Raw genomic sequence first — 15,884 nt, forward strand, 5'->3', positions numbered from 1 at the left:
AAGAGAAGAGAAGAGAAGAGAAGAGAAGAGAAGAGAAGAGAAGAGAAGAGAAGAGAAGAGAAGAGAAGAGAAGAGAAGAGAAGAGAAGAGAAGAGAAGAGAAGAGAAGAAGAGAAGATGTCAACGTGAGACAAAAAAAGGATATAAGCTGAGGTATTTTCTGTAAGTTCTCTGCAGATACTGATGAAGTCATTGTTGAGGTCATGGTGTGTGTTGTGCATGAGGTGATTAATGACCATGTCTCAGTCAGACAGGTGTGTGTTCTCACTCTATATATATGTGTGTGTGTGTGTGTGTGTGTGTGTGTGTGTGTGTGTGTGTGTGTGTGTGTGTGTGTGTGTGTGTGTGTGTGTGTGTCATTGAGCCCTATTAAATATGCATTGCTGAAAATGGCCCCTGCCACTCATTAGTTGTGATAGCCCCAGAAGACCCCTCATCACCAAACATGTAGTTAGTGTCAAACACCAGTGTTTATTTATTCATTTTTAACTTTCCATTTTCAGATCTATCCCTCATTTAACTGTCTGATCTCACACTCGCTGCCCACACACCTCTGATTGACACCCTCATTATATACATCATTTCTCCACTTTAAATAACCAACATCAGCGCCTATCAAGACATGTAAGTGACTGGTCATGAAACACCTCTCTGCATACTGTAATAGGAGTAAAATACTTTTTTAACCACTTTTTCTTTTTTGGAACACCCACTTACCAAACACCCAGCATCAGAACAGACAGTTCACTGAGACAAGTTTCTCCCTGACCCAAACAACACTTGTTCGGTTTTTTAAAACTTTTCTTCACCTCCAATCCAACTATGGGTGAGGGGTATTCTAAACACCAAAACAAAGGTCTCCAAAAACTTGTCTAATTATGTTTGCTGGGATTGCTGTGCTATATCCAGAATATGATCTGCGCGCGGCACGAGTAGAGAGAGGGCCCATAAATCTTCAGCGAGCTGCGGGCACCTGTATTCTGATTGGCTCCTGTTAGGATAACAAATTGGCCTCGGAGCGCAGCTGAGAATTTAAATCTGCCCCACACAGATACCTTGGCAACCACTGATGAAGTCTGAGGGAGAAAGAGGGGGGGTGAAAGAATAGAGGGAAATAAAGAAAAGAGGCAGAGTGTTGCATTGTTCACTTCTCAGCCTGAGCTCAGAAATTCAAACAATTTTCTTTTAGGACAATTTTCCTGCATTTATGACCTAAAATTGGGCAACAATTCTCCTTCCCTCTTTTTCTGAAAAAAGGCTGGAAAGTAAATGGTGCAAACTAAATTTGCATGAAGGAAATAGTAGAACTTACTATAATGTGCAATAAAGATCAATAACAATTCAGTATGCAAATAATACTATGGCATCATCAATGTGCAGTCACATTCATCTCTGTTCAGTGAATTTTCACAGACAAAATTCAGTGATTTCAATAGCAATTCAACAAAATTGTGTGATGGGGAAAGAAAATTTCAACAAAACTTTGACAAATTGTGACCACAAATTTATTGTCGGTGAGATTTGGAATAGTAAACATGCATCCTGTATTATGTGTACTTACACTTCACGCTGTACTCTGCCATCTAGTGTGTGGATTTTACAAGAATAGTCTTGTCTCAAATGGAAGACTTCACTTTTTTATTACACTGTATTTATTGTTTATTTGCAATTATACAAATATTTTATAGAATATTTTTTATAGTCTCTTTAAATATACCTTATGCGATGTTAATGTCACGTTTACGTTTTGTTTTAATTCTAGTTCCTGTTTCCTTTGTTCTCATTTCCCGCCACTAGTTTTTTTTTTCTATGGTTACTGATTTGAATCAGTAGTTTCTGTTAATAAGCTTCCCCAACGCATTCTCATCCTAGGGCGTCATATACCGACACTTTTGACATTTCGTCTACATCCAACGCACATGGCACCCTTTAGCGTCAATATGACACGCACAGAGCTTTGTTCGATTATGGGTAGGTTTAGGTCTGGGGTAGGGTTAGGGTTAGACCGCTAGGAGGCGCCTTCTGGCCCATATCTATCTGTGTCTCATATTGACGCTAAAGGGTGCCATGTGCATTGGATGTAGACGAAATGTCAAAAGCGTCAGTTTATGACGCCTTGGGATGAGATCGGGCTGGCTTCCCATGTGTATTTAAACACTCGGTTCATTCAGTTATTTGTTTGGTGTCATCAACAAGTTAAACATGGTTATTTTGCTAAGCTTTCTCCTGTGATCTCCTGTGTGTACTTTTGTTAGATTTTTTTTAATACAGCTACTAGCTTTAGGAAATGTAGCCACTCACCATAGCAGTCAAATGTATGTGAATAGGACACGTTTTAAGTCGATGTGGGATTTTCATGTTAAATATTGAATAAACTTCACAATCAAACTTCAAATCAAATACAGCTACAGAGAACACCTACCACAATGTCTTAACCAGGTACCTTTACAGCATCACATCTGGTATAAATGTGAAATGATCTGATATACAACAAAAGTACGAATGTATTAAGCGGTTTGTGCTGAAAAGTGTATGTGAATAAAAAACATGAGTGAGACTGCAAGTGCTATAATTAAACATTCACAAGAATCCTCTTCTGAGGTCAGAAGCCCATGGCCCAAAGCTAATGGAGGTGAAATGATGCAGAATGGATACTACCATCAAATGCAGAAATAACCGCAAAGACATCTGGTTCAAAGAGTTCATGGACCTGCGAATGTGTGCACACAACTCAAATTGAATCTCTGATATCTGCACAAACAAACAAATCAAATTCTCTCATGGCTAACGGACCCAAGCTGCACTTTAAGAAGTTGACACAGGACCCTGCTACAAACACACTCGAAACCAAACACCAGCCAGGCCGTAACGACAATGCACACCTCCAAAAACATCCCCTATGCCGTGCATGTGAAAGCGCTGCTCCTCTTTGGTTCAATTGTGACAGTGCGACCTGCTTGGAAATCTTATTTGAGTGTGCACGAGTCTGTATGGAAGGGGAAGAGAGCAGCTTGCGAGTCCTGAGATGAGAGTAAAATTGAAGCAGGCATCAGCTGGTGAAGAAGCCTCACTCTATGATTGGAAATAAGCCTTCACAGGACCGGGCCATCTTCAGTCATTTATGCTGCCGAAAACCGATTCCACCCTCCTTCTTGTTTTCCGATCTCTCTCTCTCTCTCTCTCTCTCTCTCTCTCTCTCTTGCGCCGAAGCAATCTCTCGGATCCTCCCCCTTTCCCCCCAGCTTGTCTCTCTCCCTTCCTCTACCTGTCTGACAACTGCATACTTTGGCAATCAATCTTCCGGTGCTGGCAGCTGTGGAGGCACCTCTCAGAGAAAGGTTTGGTTTTCTTCTTTAGCAGGAAAGGCCTGACCTATAAAATAACATAATTTACATAGAGAACACACACACAGAGCTGTGTGTTCCTCTCTAAATGGCTCAAGGTGTTAATCTGTACGTGGAATATTCAGGGTAATCAATCTAAACCCTTATAAAAGTCACCCACATAAACAGAAACAGGCATGACCTCCAATTCCAAAAAAGAAAGAACAAATATTCTTCGCTTTTAAATGTCATGTTACTCAATCAAGACCATCCGGATGGCCACACAGAGAGAATCTTCCTTAGCATCAAGTCATAAACTGATGTGAGAGATTAATGTTAAATGTAGTTGTTTATCGTTAGAAAGGTATAGGTGTCTTACATCTGCATCTTGTGATCAGTCTTCTCATCACAACGTCTTAGTTATGAGCAGTGGAGTTGTCTACATTCATTTGAATGAAAATGCCCTTTGGAAAAATGGCCAATAATCAACTTAGAAAAAGTTAAAGCCAAGCAAAGCTAAAAGTTTATTTGTTTTCTATTGGATGGATAGATGATGCCTGCCCACCTTTAGCCACACAAAGAGACAGAAAAAAGGATGATAAAGCGGAAAAAATAGTGACTAGGAGACATGTACTGAAGGGAAAATGAACCATTCATCCTATGGGAGCTCATGTCATTCCCATCTTTGAGCTGACATACAGTACATTGCACCATGCACCGCTCGCAAATGAACTTATTTGTCAACAAAAAAGTAACTAGAATAGTGACGACCCAAAACTCTTCCGATCATGGCCTTACAGGAGGCTGCTGTTGCATCACAGGGCTGGAGATTTTCCTCCAAACTTTCTCTCTTTGGTTTATAAAAGGTGGATTTTGTCAGTGTTTTTCTCCTTTAGAGGGAGAGGCAGGCAGTGTGTGAAAAGGCTCTCTCTGTTAGTGTTGATACAGAAATAAAAATAGGCCTATTAACTTTAGTGTGTCGGCTTATGTTGTGTGACCCAGAGGCGAGAGGAGATGAGCCTCTGCAGACACAGACTCTCCAAGCCTCCATCTCTGCACACTGAGGAACTGTCCATGTGACATTCTGTGCTATTTACACAGCTGAACACATCTCTGATCTATTCGGCTACTTAACGTGCTGGATCCCATTTTAAGCACAATATGGCAGATAGTTTTTTTATTTTTTTTATTAAATATTTGATTTCATTTTCAAATTACCTTTTACTCATCTGTTTTCAAAGAAAGTTGAAAAAACTGAACTGGAGACCTTCAGAGATAAAACAGCTGAGAGCCTGAATGGGGCATCAACATTAAACAGGCCTTTCCCACTATCTACTGTACTACAAAATTAAACTGGGAGTTTTATGCAGTATTATGTTACAGAATAGATAATTAATAATAATAATAATAATAATTAAAATCTCTGAGGACAAAATACATACATAACACAATTATAATATCTAAATTATAGTTTTAAGTTTAAACGGTAACACTTTACAATAAGGTTTCAAAGTTAACATTATTTAACTGTTTTAATTAACATGAAACATATCAATGAACAACACTTTATACAGCATTATTAATCTGTTAATGTTAACTTCAGCATTTACTAACACATTATTCAAATAAAAATTTGTATTTGTTAACGTTAGTTAATGCACTGTTAATAAACATGAACAAATGAACTATTAACTAATATTAACAAAGATTAACAAATACATAAACAAATGTATTGCTCATAGTTAGTTCATGTTAGTTAATACATTAACTAATGTTAATGAATGAAACCTTATTGTAAAGTGTTACCTTTTAAACTCAAAATTGAATTACTTTAATTAGTAATATAGGGATGCAAAATTTGATATTTAATGTCTATTCTAGAAATATACACATCATTTTATATTTTTACTTAAATACCTTTAAATGTTATTATCAAAAAATTGTTTATTCTTTTATAAAAAATGTGTTTAACCAAAAAAGTGTATTAAAAAATATTATTATATATTTGTTCAGGCTTTAATCATATTCCATAGTTCACACAAAAATTAAAATCCAATCATTATTTTCAGACATTCAGAACATGTCACTCCTATGTCCATATGCTGTTATTTATTTTATTTAATTTTTTATTCAGTGAAACAAAAGATCCAAGAACATGGAACAACATGACAGTGGGTAAATAATGACTGAATTTTCATTTTGGGGTGAGCTATTTCTTTAACTCATTGATAAAACGTATATGTAAAACACTGTGTCCATGTGGATCACTGTCTCTGCGGATAACACTTAAAATTGAAATGGACAGGCACTTGCATGATTCCACTCAGAAGGCCCACACACTCGCCTGTTGCCCATGAATGTGTGTGTGATGCTGGGCAATGCCAGCACAGATCCTGGGTGGTCTGCTGGTGCTCCAATCTGTACTCGTGAGTTCTCTCGCCACACTTCAAAGCCTCCACAAATGCAATGAGTAATGCCGTTAATAAATGTGAATATATTGGAAATGAGTTTGTGAATTGCACGTACATGTGTGTGACAGGTGGCCCATCTGCATTGACAGAACCCCAATTAAAAAGCTGCAGTGATAGGGGTGGGGCCTGCTAGCAGGGGAACGGGGAGAGGGGCCAGAGTTTGGGCCGGCTTCCTGGCTTAGTGAGGTTTGGATTGGTGTGGGGAGTGTGGTTCTGTCTCAGCAGATGGCAGGCTTAGTGCTGCTGGGTAGTCCTGATGGCTTCAGTACAGGAGCCCATTCTAACACACCTGAACATTCATGATTCAATGCCGAATGTCGGCCCTTCATTTTAAGATCGCTTCATAATTTTGTGTGCAAATGAGGAAAGATTGTATGAGAATTATCCAGTGCCAGTTAGTTGTCTAAATATTACCCAGGCATAAAGCCGATAGATATTACACACATTGGCAACTTCCAGTGATTTATGACGACAGCGCGGAGAACCGAAGGACAGAATTAAATGCTGGAACCCACTGGAGTTTCCCGACAGGAGTACTTTAAGAAATATCATCATTTGTTACCTGTCAGGGTTAGTGCTGCTTAGCAGAGGTTTAATATGAAACAACAGGCTTTATGGAGTGGTTATGGGCAAATTAATTTACATTCATTTATTTATGTATTTACATTTATAGCAGTTTATAAAATATATTTTATATTTTAATGATATATGTGATAAGATGATACTATACTATAAAAATGGATAAAAAGAAAAAGAAATATAATGAAATAAAATAGCAATTTCAGGACTAACCGGTCACCCTAGTAGTGTTGTAAGATTACATTTATTTGAATTAATAAGTCTATCAAGAGAGAGATGAGCATGTGAATTACCAGTGAAGCTGTGAGTTTAATTACTTCAAAAACAGCAACATACCACCTCACTGCTGAGTAATATAATGTAGCAGTTCAGTAGCGAAGCTAATTTATTCATAAATGTTGCGGGGCAGTGTTGACAAGTTTCTGTGCTCCTAAATGTTTCCATGTTTCTGTATATATAAAATACATGTATAATGAAATATATTATGAGATGTAGCATTAATAACATTTCTGGGAAATGTGAAAACTGATTAAATTACACTAATTGTATTTATTTCATGAACAAGCTAGAAACATGACATGAAATAAAGCACATGAGCATGAACTATATGAAATAAATAATCTCATCTTAATTATAAACTTTCTAAAGAATTTTTAATGTCAGGATCAAGAACTAAAAAATAACTAGATTTGCTGAGCTGAAATTACATTCTAGTGCACTCCGTAGCTCTTTATCTTTCTTTCCACTGGAAACTCTTCATGTAGACCCAGGGTTTTTAACCTTCAGGGGGTCCCCGAGGGTACTCCAGGGGTTCCATGCCGAAAATAAATAAAATATAAAGAGCTTAAATTTTCATGGCATTTCTATTAACACATTTCTAAATAAAGACGTATTTGCATTTTATAATAAGTTTAATGTTCTTAATGAAGGTTATAAAGTGTTTCAGAGAATATTTACATTTTAATACTGGGAGTCTCTATTTTGGCTGGGAGTCTGGCTTTGGGGGCCTTTGGATCTGTAAAGATTGAAAACCCCTGACGTAGACCACAAAACATCTGCTGGGTAAATTCTGATGAGGAAGGTGCCGGTGGGCGTGTCCACAATCACCAACACAAAGAAACCAATCAAACCCAGCAGACAATTAACGCTGGAGGTCACAGGCAAACTGTCAATATATGTGTGCGTATACAGACCTTGAACTGAACAAAACCTTGCCACTATCCAATCCTGTACACAACGGCCCCAGCAGTCCCAAAAGCATTCATGTCTGAGTGCTGGATGACCCATGCTGACATACAGGACAGCCTATCAGCTCTGCTTTAATTACAGCCAGTCAGGAACCTGCACTTCCAACAGGCCTGAGACCTGTCCTTGTGAATTAAACATTCAGCCCAGCCTCATGAATAGTACATGCAGGTATGCTTCCTCTCTGATCTGGGAACATAGGAGGTGACCCTCTGCCCAGCAGGAGAAAGATACAGAGAAAAAAATAAAAAATTATATATATATATATATATATATAGATAGAGAGAGAGAGAGAGAGAGAGAGAGAGAGAGAGAGAGAGAGAGAGAGAGAGAGAGAGAGAGAGAGAGTAAAAGCTGAGCCACAGGGGTGAGTGTGTGTGTACGCATGAGAGACACAGCATTTGTATTTGAGGGAACTATGGATACTAATACCTCTAAAAGCTGTGCATGCATAATACAGTGTATGTTTGTGGTCTGTAAGCACACAGTACTCTGTCTGTTGGAAAACTTACTGAGCACTAAAGTCGCATAACTATAATGCTATATATTCTGTAAGCACATAATTAAGGACAGATTAAATGGATAAAATGACAGTAAACACATTCATAATGTTACAAAAAATTTCGGTGTCAAATAAATGCTGTTCTTTAAACTTTCTGTTTCTCAACGAAAAATATTCTTCAGGCAGCATAAAACTGTTGTGTGTGTGTGTGTGTGTCCAAGTAAACCCAACGTTTAGGGTAAAGATGGCAATATCTGAATCCCTTGTCCTTGGGTAGATATTTTTTGGTCCCCATGAGGAAAACAGCTTATAAATCATACTAAGTGACGTGTTTTGAAAATGTAAAAATGCAGAAAGCTTTCTGTGATTGGTAGGTTTAGGTTTAGATGGTAGAATAAACAGTTTGTACAGTATAAAAATCATTGTGTTTGTAAAGTCCCCATAAAACATGGAAATCCAACATGTGTGTATGTACTGGTTTGACCTACATTATGAGGTCCTTATATTGTGGTGCATATTCAGGTTTCAGACCATTATGAGGACATGCTGATGTATTGTTACTATATTATATATTATTTTATAATTTTACAATATAATTTTATAATTAAATAAATAAATGAAGGATAAGGCATTGTTTTCAAATTAGTTTCTGTATTTGAAAATAATAAAATATTAACACATTATTTCTGTAATTTTATAATATTACAGAATTATTAGCAGAAATAGGTAAAAACAAAATATATATTTTAAAACGACAAGCCTGTCAAAATGCTTAAATTGCTTCCGCCCAACTAATAACACTCCTAGATTTTAATAAAAAATACTTATTTGGATTGAGACAGTATTTCTGTCACATCGTACTCAATAATCTTGCGCCCTGGGGGGCAGAAAGAGATTGTTTTGTCAGAATTAGGATACAACCTGCTATTTAAAGTCTCTTTTCTGCGAGAAATGTCTCTAACCACAGTGTTTTTCACTGTGTGACGATAAAGTTTCCTGAATGCAAAACTGTCAATTATTTCTATTTCTAAAACAGTTAGATCTGGTTCTCCAATCTGACAGGAAATTACATTTTAACAGTGCTGATAAAAAGGAATCAAATACGTATGTTGTGTCTAAAATGTAAGTTAATCATTGTTCATTTCTTTGTTTATACAGATTTGTTGTGTGCAAAAAGTGGCCACTGACCTGGTCTCCAATGGGACGTTGCTGTTGAGCACCCAGCTGTCCTGCAGCTGCACTGACTCGGGTGTGGTGGGCCCGTCACCCGGGGCGGACGGAGGGGCGTGGATGGGGTTGCGTCGGCCACTCAGCGTGTTGCGGTTGAGGGAGTTGGCAGAGGACTGGTGGTGCGATAGCGTCTGGTGGTTGTGCGGTGGAGGGATGGGCGGCCGCAGGGTCTGGCTGTGATGGTTTGGAGCTCCTGGGGAAAAAAATATTGAAAAACCCTTTTATCAGGCTGTCAATCAATTATCAATTGGCATTGTCAAAAACTGTGTTAAGCGATGCAGGAAATACAAACGGAATAGCAGCAGTGTGAGGGTGAAGTGCAATCAGAATAAACATCAAATCAGGGACGAAAGGACGCTCTCTGTGATGACAGCCTGCCAAAGCTGTTTGTGTTGTTATTCTTTCGCAATTCACCAAATTCGCATTCCGTGGCGGCAGGAAGCCCCTAAAACACTCAACCACCCAGCTTGTTAAGACACTTGTCAGACAGGAAACTCCTGTCTTCACTTTTTAAGCTGCGCCAGCGTTGCTGGATGCTGCGTTTTTGTACCTCATGAAGCAGCATTAATTGACATTGTTTGGCTCAGTGTAATCCTTAATGCAGCCTGAATTCAAAGCATGAATCTGCAGGAAGCACCGGCTCCGACTCTTTTACCGTGAAACACTTTGTACCTGGACACGACTGCGGTGCGGAGGCTTTTCACTTCAGGGCTGCTTTTGTAAGAGGTAACCTGCGGTGCTTGGGAATTGTCTAACATATAATTTTAAAACAAAAAGAAAACAAATCTCTCTATCATGTTACATTTATAACTCTTGTCTATCAGAGGAAAGAGCGGGGAGGATGTGGCGGCCAGACAAGAAGCATCAAACAAGCTCCTAATAATGTTTTCCCATGAAACACGGAGTAATGCAATAAAGATGAACCTCCCAATCCAAGTTTTCTTTCCACCAACACCCAAAACCATTTCCATTTTCTCAGGTTGCCCATCTCATGCTTGTTGATCCATGACAGTTGCCTGAAAGCGAGTCCCATGGCCTGATCTCCTGTCTATGGCTGTCAGGAGTCTGAGCTGATAGGCTAAAATAATATGAAGAGCCTCACATGCTTACTAAAAGTGCTGTGGCTGGTACTGGAAGGTAATACCATGGTATTTTAATATGAAAATCAAAGTATCATGGTAAATATGAATATACCATGAATACCATGGTAAATATAAAGAACTGTCACTGAAAAAAAAACGAACCTTACATTAGTTATTTTTTATATATATTTATATTGTAATAAGTTAACATTTAATCTCCAAATTAATGTAGAAACAACATAAAGATTATTTTATTTGATTAAAGAAGGCATCACCGATACCAATACTTTTAATTTAAGTTAATTTTCACATAAACCCATTATAATAATTGTCACATTTACCTGTGCCCTTCAATATATCAGGGCTCAATTTTTTCTATTCTATCTAGCACAAAAAAATATTGTTTTCGTTGTTTTTGACAGGTCTAACAGGTAGGATATACAGAAATTGAATAAAGTTATCAAACACGTCACAGTCTTCACTGCATAAATTATAAATTAAATATAGATTAATCCTTATTAAAGCTAAAAAAGTTATACAGTCAAGAGCAGGGAGTGATTTTCTCTTTTTCTTTTGTTCTTTGATTATCAACAGCAGCGGGTTTATTAGGCTGCTGTCACTTTAAGACCTGCAGCACATGACGTGCATCCCATTTTCTCACAACTCTTTATGTTCATTTAAGACTTCATTTAACTCATTTAAGACTCATTTAAGACTGTGTTTGCGAGGATACTCGACAAAACGGGCATTTTGGCATCATTTTGGTGTGTTTGGCGCGCTTGAATGGTTTAAAAGCATTTGCATGTATAAGAGCGTGCTAGCCAAAGGATGATGGGGAAAAAAGGATGCTGCGTTAATTGCGTTAAATATTTTTTACATGTTAAACTGACATGTTAATTTTGATAGCTCTAATAAAAAAACTTTTAAATCACTTTCCAAGCCTTGAGTTTAATTTTAAACAAAATAATGAATAAATATAATTGCTCACTCTCAAATCTAAATAAACTGCCCTTTAGCTATGCAATGAGATTGATTTCCTATTTTGTACACAGACAAGAGATTTGTAGCAAGCTCCTATTCATCAATGATGTAGCCAAAGACTTGTGCGTTTTCTGTCGGCTTGACCCCTGTTTAAATCTGCGACAGTGAAAAGCCTCTCGCGCTCTCTCTCTCCTCTTATCCTCTTCTTTTCTTTTTTAATACAAGAACATGCATGTGCCAAGGACAAGGATGTGTATGTGTGAGGGATTCAATTCATGAACAAAGTGTATTGACAAATAGAACGTTCTTAGAATCTAAATCCAACCAAAGGAGAACAGATCAAGTAAGTGTGAGTGTGTGTGTGTGTGTGTGTGTGTGCGTGCATGAGTAGAGTGGATCAGTGCTGGCCTGGCCATGTAATCTGCTGTTTCTCGCTGTATTACAATGGCAACAGTGTTGGATCAAACATGGAATAAGCGTAAAGCTGGTCCCTGAGTGCTGGGAATTGGGAGTGATCCTGGCGCATAGGCAGGTGATGGGGTCTGACCCCCTGTCTAAAGATCATGCAGGACTGATCTGAGCTCAGTGGCCCTGTGGCTCTATCCGGGGGTGACACGCTCTGATGACCCAAACTCAGATCTATCATCAGTGAGCAAAATATATTGTGAAAAATATCTCTAAAGATAAGTAAGTCAACTTTACTTAATGTTCATAGTCAGATCATTTAACAGATTTTATACACTGGCAGCTCAGCAACAAGTATAATATGTATTTTTAGAACTGAATAAATTTACTTTGATATAAAATTTACCTACCACTTAAAAAACATACTCTGACATGAGAAAAATTCGTACAAAACACATGGTGGTCACTTTGTCGTAACGTGTCAAAAATTGTACTTTCTAGATTAAGGGGGCGACACAACTTACCCACTGACACATCTTACCCCACTTCTGTTTATTCCAGATCTGCAGAATATAACTATGAAAGTGATTCTGCAGTGCTAAGGTGAAGTAAAGTTTAGCCCCTGTCTCTCATTAGCTCTATATGGTGTTTGTTTGTAACACTATGCATGGCTGTCTGAGGCCACAAGATGAATGCCTCCTCTTCTCTAGAGGCATGATTCCTGTGGCTGTAGTAAAAGTCCTCGTCAGCATGCTGCTATAACAGTGAATGTGGGAGACGTGGCCTGATTTTGGGCCCAGGTGCAGGGTGAGGGAGGGCAGTGTACAGATGTTCAATGTGGAGGGAGGGGGGTGACCCCTTAACCTGAGAGAGACATTTAGCATCTGCCAATATACACTCAAACACTCTCCTGAGGATGTGTACACAAACCCACGGTCAAACACACGCATAAATATGCATGCGTAAAAACATTTAAGGACAGCAAAATAATAAAAACTCAGACTGTCTGTTGGGTAACTTGAGTAGCTAGGAGATGTTAACCTAACTACATAACAGTTGCTTTTCATAAACACATACACTACCGTTCAACAGTTTGGGGTCAATATGAATTATTCATGTTTTTTGTTTTGTTTTGTTTTATGTAAAAAACCAAGGCTGTATTTATTTAATAAAAAAAAAATACAGTAAAAATAGCAACATTCTGAAATATTACAATTTAAACTGTTTTCAATATATTTTAAAATGTAATTTATTACAGTGATATGAATATCCAGCACCATTACTCCAGTCTTCAGTGTCACACGATCCATCAGAAATCATTCTAATATGCTGATTTGGTGCTCGAGAAACATTTATTTTAATTATCAATGTTGCAAACAGTCATGCTGCTTAACTTTTTTTGCAAAAACTGAGATACATGTTTTCAGGATTGTATAATGAATAGAAAGTTCAAAAGAGCAGTGTTTGTTTGAAATAGAAAACTTTTGAATGAAAGCATCTCATCCAGCATCTCTAAAGAGAATTAAAGTGAATGTTATCACAGGTAATATAATTATACTTACTCGACAAATGACAGTCAATGTATCGAGTTTGCTCATCTGATTGTTTACTTTGACAAACCATTAAAAAACAAAGAAAATTATGGCTCAAACCACTCCTACTGTCAAAAGGACATTTATTATGAATCACTGATGAGATATCACGCACAAGCTAAATAGAGCTCCTGCTTGTGTCAGTCCATTTTTTCCCTTCAAATATTCAAGGTTAAATAACAGCATCTATTTCCCTCATTCTTCACAAATGCCTTTGTGCTTATTGCTGCGCAACCAGCTTAAAAAAAAAGAGAGAAATATTTGTTTGCACATTGCTTGAGAAAACAACAAATGCAAGTCACTTGTGGTTGAGGTGAAACGCTGTAGGCTCCCCCGTCAGCCCTTCCTGGACTGATGAAAAGGTTGATTTCATATTCATGAAGAAGCATTCTTCATTCGTAAACCTCTGCACGCATCATCAACTTTTATCCCGCGTCGACTCTGAAATGGCTGTGTAGAGGCTCTGTGTGTGTGTGAGGGTAAAAACTCACACCCGCAGCGCACAGTAATCGCTGTCCTTTTCACTCTCGATGTCTCCTTTACTGTAGGACACTGACAGAGTTACACGCTTATTTTAGGAATGACTAATTGAAGCTTTACTTTAGAGGATAATCGAGGTTCTTTGTCCATGAATGTTTTATAAAACTAATTGATTCCCATTATAAACAGATTGACTTTTGCACATTAGTTATTCTGGAAACTGTATTAAATACGAGAGCGTACTTTTTCTCAGATGCTTAACAATATAACTGAAATGTCTGCACAAACGATCAGTCAGTCATGCGCCAAGGATACGTTCAAGGATAAAGCTAAAGCTCAATTCCTCTTTTTGGCTACAGTTAAACCAACAACAGCTGAAACGCGCCAACACAAATTGAAATAAACCGCTGGACATAAGTGGCAGAAACCTCAGGAAATAACAGGAGCGAGAACATAAAACGTCAATTTGGGATGATATAAGAGATCGGAGAGAGGCCCTGGACCACAGGCTTGTGTTTGCGTGTGAATAAATAAAAGTGTGTAATTAGGAAACAGCCACTTAGACCCCCTACTCTTATATCCCAATGCAACCACCACCTCCCACAATTTTCACTGATAACAAGGTGTTTTTTTCTCGCCATGGAGAGTGCCAAAATTCAAGGCAGATTACAGTGAGGCTAGATGTAATATACAGCACACCCCAGCTCAAGGCCCATCAAATACAGCTGCCTGCTCTCTATATGCTGTACATGACAGCAATAAAATGGAATATGAAAGTCCTTTCAGAAAAGAATCACACAGAAAGAGTTTTGCATTCATTTTATAATCAAAAGGTCAAGGTTTGGCTGGTTGGCAGGGTCCAGTTAGCCCCTGCTAATAGATGCCAGAAGTATATCATCTGACTACAAAAAGCATCTTTTTGATGGCCATATAAAAAAAGCTGTATGTTCAGATGGAATATAATTGATGTTTATTTTCTTCAGATGATTTTCAGTTGAATAGCGGCTGATTTGCTTTTACAGAGCTCTGTAAAATATGTGAAATGGACATTTAAATAATCAAATATTTATAAATGGTATAAAAATACATAATATAAAACCAAATTTATACACTCAAAGAAATCTTGAATTAGTTTCTAAGTTAGATTATTATATATTTTTTCTACTCAATATAATGTACTATTAAATGTATTATTTATTTATTCATTTAGTTTTTAATACATTTTTTATTTTCTTATTTTGATCTACTTTAACCTATTAATAACTAATAATTTCATTTTAATCATGTTGTATGCATTTATGTGTCTAATTCGTTTATTTAATTATTTTTATGTTATTATTAATTACTATTTATTTTTATATATTTTATTATTTAATTTTTATAATGATAATAATAATTTAAGTACATCAAAGCACTGTGTGAATGTGTGTGTGTGTGTGTGTGTGTGGCTGTGTGTGTGTGTGTGTGTGAAAACACTGAAAACATAGTGGAGTTTTGTTCCTGTCTCAATAGCGTAGCATGGAGTTCATCTAGTTTGACACAGATCCAAACCTACATGGTTCAGCTCGCTCTTACTAGCAGATCCCCACACACAGTCCAGCGTGCCTGAGGTTAGCACTTAAACCCACCCCCTGCTCTTTCTGGGACCGTGCCTGTGCTGGGCAGAGCGAAGCGGAGGCACTGGGCAGGATGGAATTGGCTTTCAGTACACTGCATTAGTTTCACAGTAGCGCTCCGGAGACCCACTGGCAGCGGGAACAGAAAGCCACCATGTTTGTTTTCCAGGCCCAGCCTCAGTAAAAATGTTTATTGATATTTTCTGTGGTTCAACACAAGAGTCGGATGCTGAGGAAGGATGCCCGCTCAGCAGCCACAGCCAAGAGGAGCAGTAGGCGGCAGGACTTCTGCTTCCTTTCAGAGGCTCTCACAAGCGTAGCCGCTGGCCTAAACAAGTCTAAAGGCCTGTTCACACCAAGGATGATGACAATAATGATA

General features: G+C 37.9%; 1 protein-coding gene across 1 annotated transcript in view; it reads right to left on the reverse strand.

The window, feature by feature from the left end:
- tenm2a (teneurin transmembrane protein 2a) overlaps positions 1-15,884 on the reverse strand; it is a 305,507-nt gene that overhangs the window by 72,543 nt on the left and 217,080 nt on the right. Inside the window, exon 5 of the mRNA XM_084430309.1 lies at positions 9,308-9,542. Coding sequence (XP_084286435.1) covers positions 9,308-9,542 — 235 coding nt within the window. The remainder of the gene's footprint in view (positions 1-9,307; positions 9,543-15,884) is intronic.

Source organism: Rutilus rutilus (assembly GCF_951802725.1).
Source record: "Rutilus rutilus genome assembly, chromosome: 14".
NCBI classification, from domain to species: Eukaryota; Metazoa; Chordata; class Actinopteri; order Cypriniformes; family Leuciscidae; genus Rutilus; species Rutilus rutilus.